We start from the raw sequence: 595 nt of genomic DNA, 5'->3' as shown, positions 1-595 counted from the left end.
TATATTTAACTCACCGATCAAAACTGGAATTTTCTTGCCCCATGATAGCAGTTCTTTCTTAAAGCTGCGCCTTTCTTGAGCACACCGTAAGCCTCCGCAATCTACCATGTTGACACGCGCACTGACGTCATTTTTTCCTGTGCTCAATTACTGGTGACGTAACACGCAACAACAAGGCAGGTAATGAGGAAGCGCAAAAAGGAAAAGACTTGGTGGGAAGGGGGAAAAATTTAAATTAAAATAAGGTGGATGATAATTCTCTTCCTTTTTTTTTTTGTTTAAATGAAAAGGGAAAAAAAGCAGGAATAAGAAAACGCCTCCACGTTGGATTGTTCGGATGAAACTATCTATCCACAACTATCCGTTTCCATCTATAACATAGTCATTAAACAGTTACTACAACTTTTTTCGACACGCCCTTCAACTACTTTGCCGTTGCTCAATTGGAAACCACACCCACTGTTTCTTAGTAACCGCCTTCGTTACTATACAGTTTTTTTTTTTTTCGCTTTTCGCGTTTTCTTTTCTTTACTTTTTTTTTAAAGTTATGGTTTCCATATGGTCTCGTTTATAACTACAACATGCAATTTGAAAT

General features: G+C 37.5%; 1 protein-coding gene across 1 annotated transcript in view; it reads right to left on the bottom strand.

The window, feature by feature from the left end:
• LOC106867708 (uncharacterized protein DDB_G0283357) overlaps positions 1–395 on the bottom strand; it is a 152514-nt gene extending 152119 nt beyond the window's left edge. Inside the window, exon 1 of the mRNA XM_052972607.1 lies at positions 15–395. Within this exon, the coding sequence (XP_052828567.1) occupies positions 15–108 (94 nt within the window). The 5' untranslated portion in view covers positions 109–395. The remainder of the gene's footprint in view (positions 1–14) is intronic.
• Between the last annotated feature and the right edge of the window lie 200 nt (positions 396–595).

This window comes from Octopus bimaculoides, chromosome 14, assembly GCF_001194135.2.
Source record: "Octopus bimaculoides isolate UCB-OBI-ISO-001 chromosome 14, ASM119413v2, whole genome shotgun sequence".
NCBI classification, from domain to species: Eukaryota; Metazoa; Mollusca; class Cephalopoda; order Octopoda; family Octopodidae; genus Octopus; species Octopus bimaculoides.
Note: the sequence above shows the minus strand (reverse complement) of the source record. Positions and strands in the feature narration are given on the sequence as shown.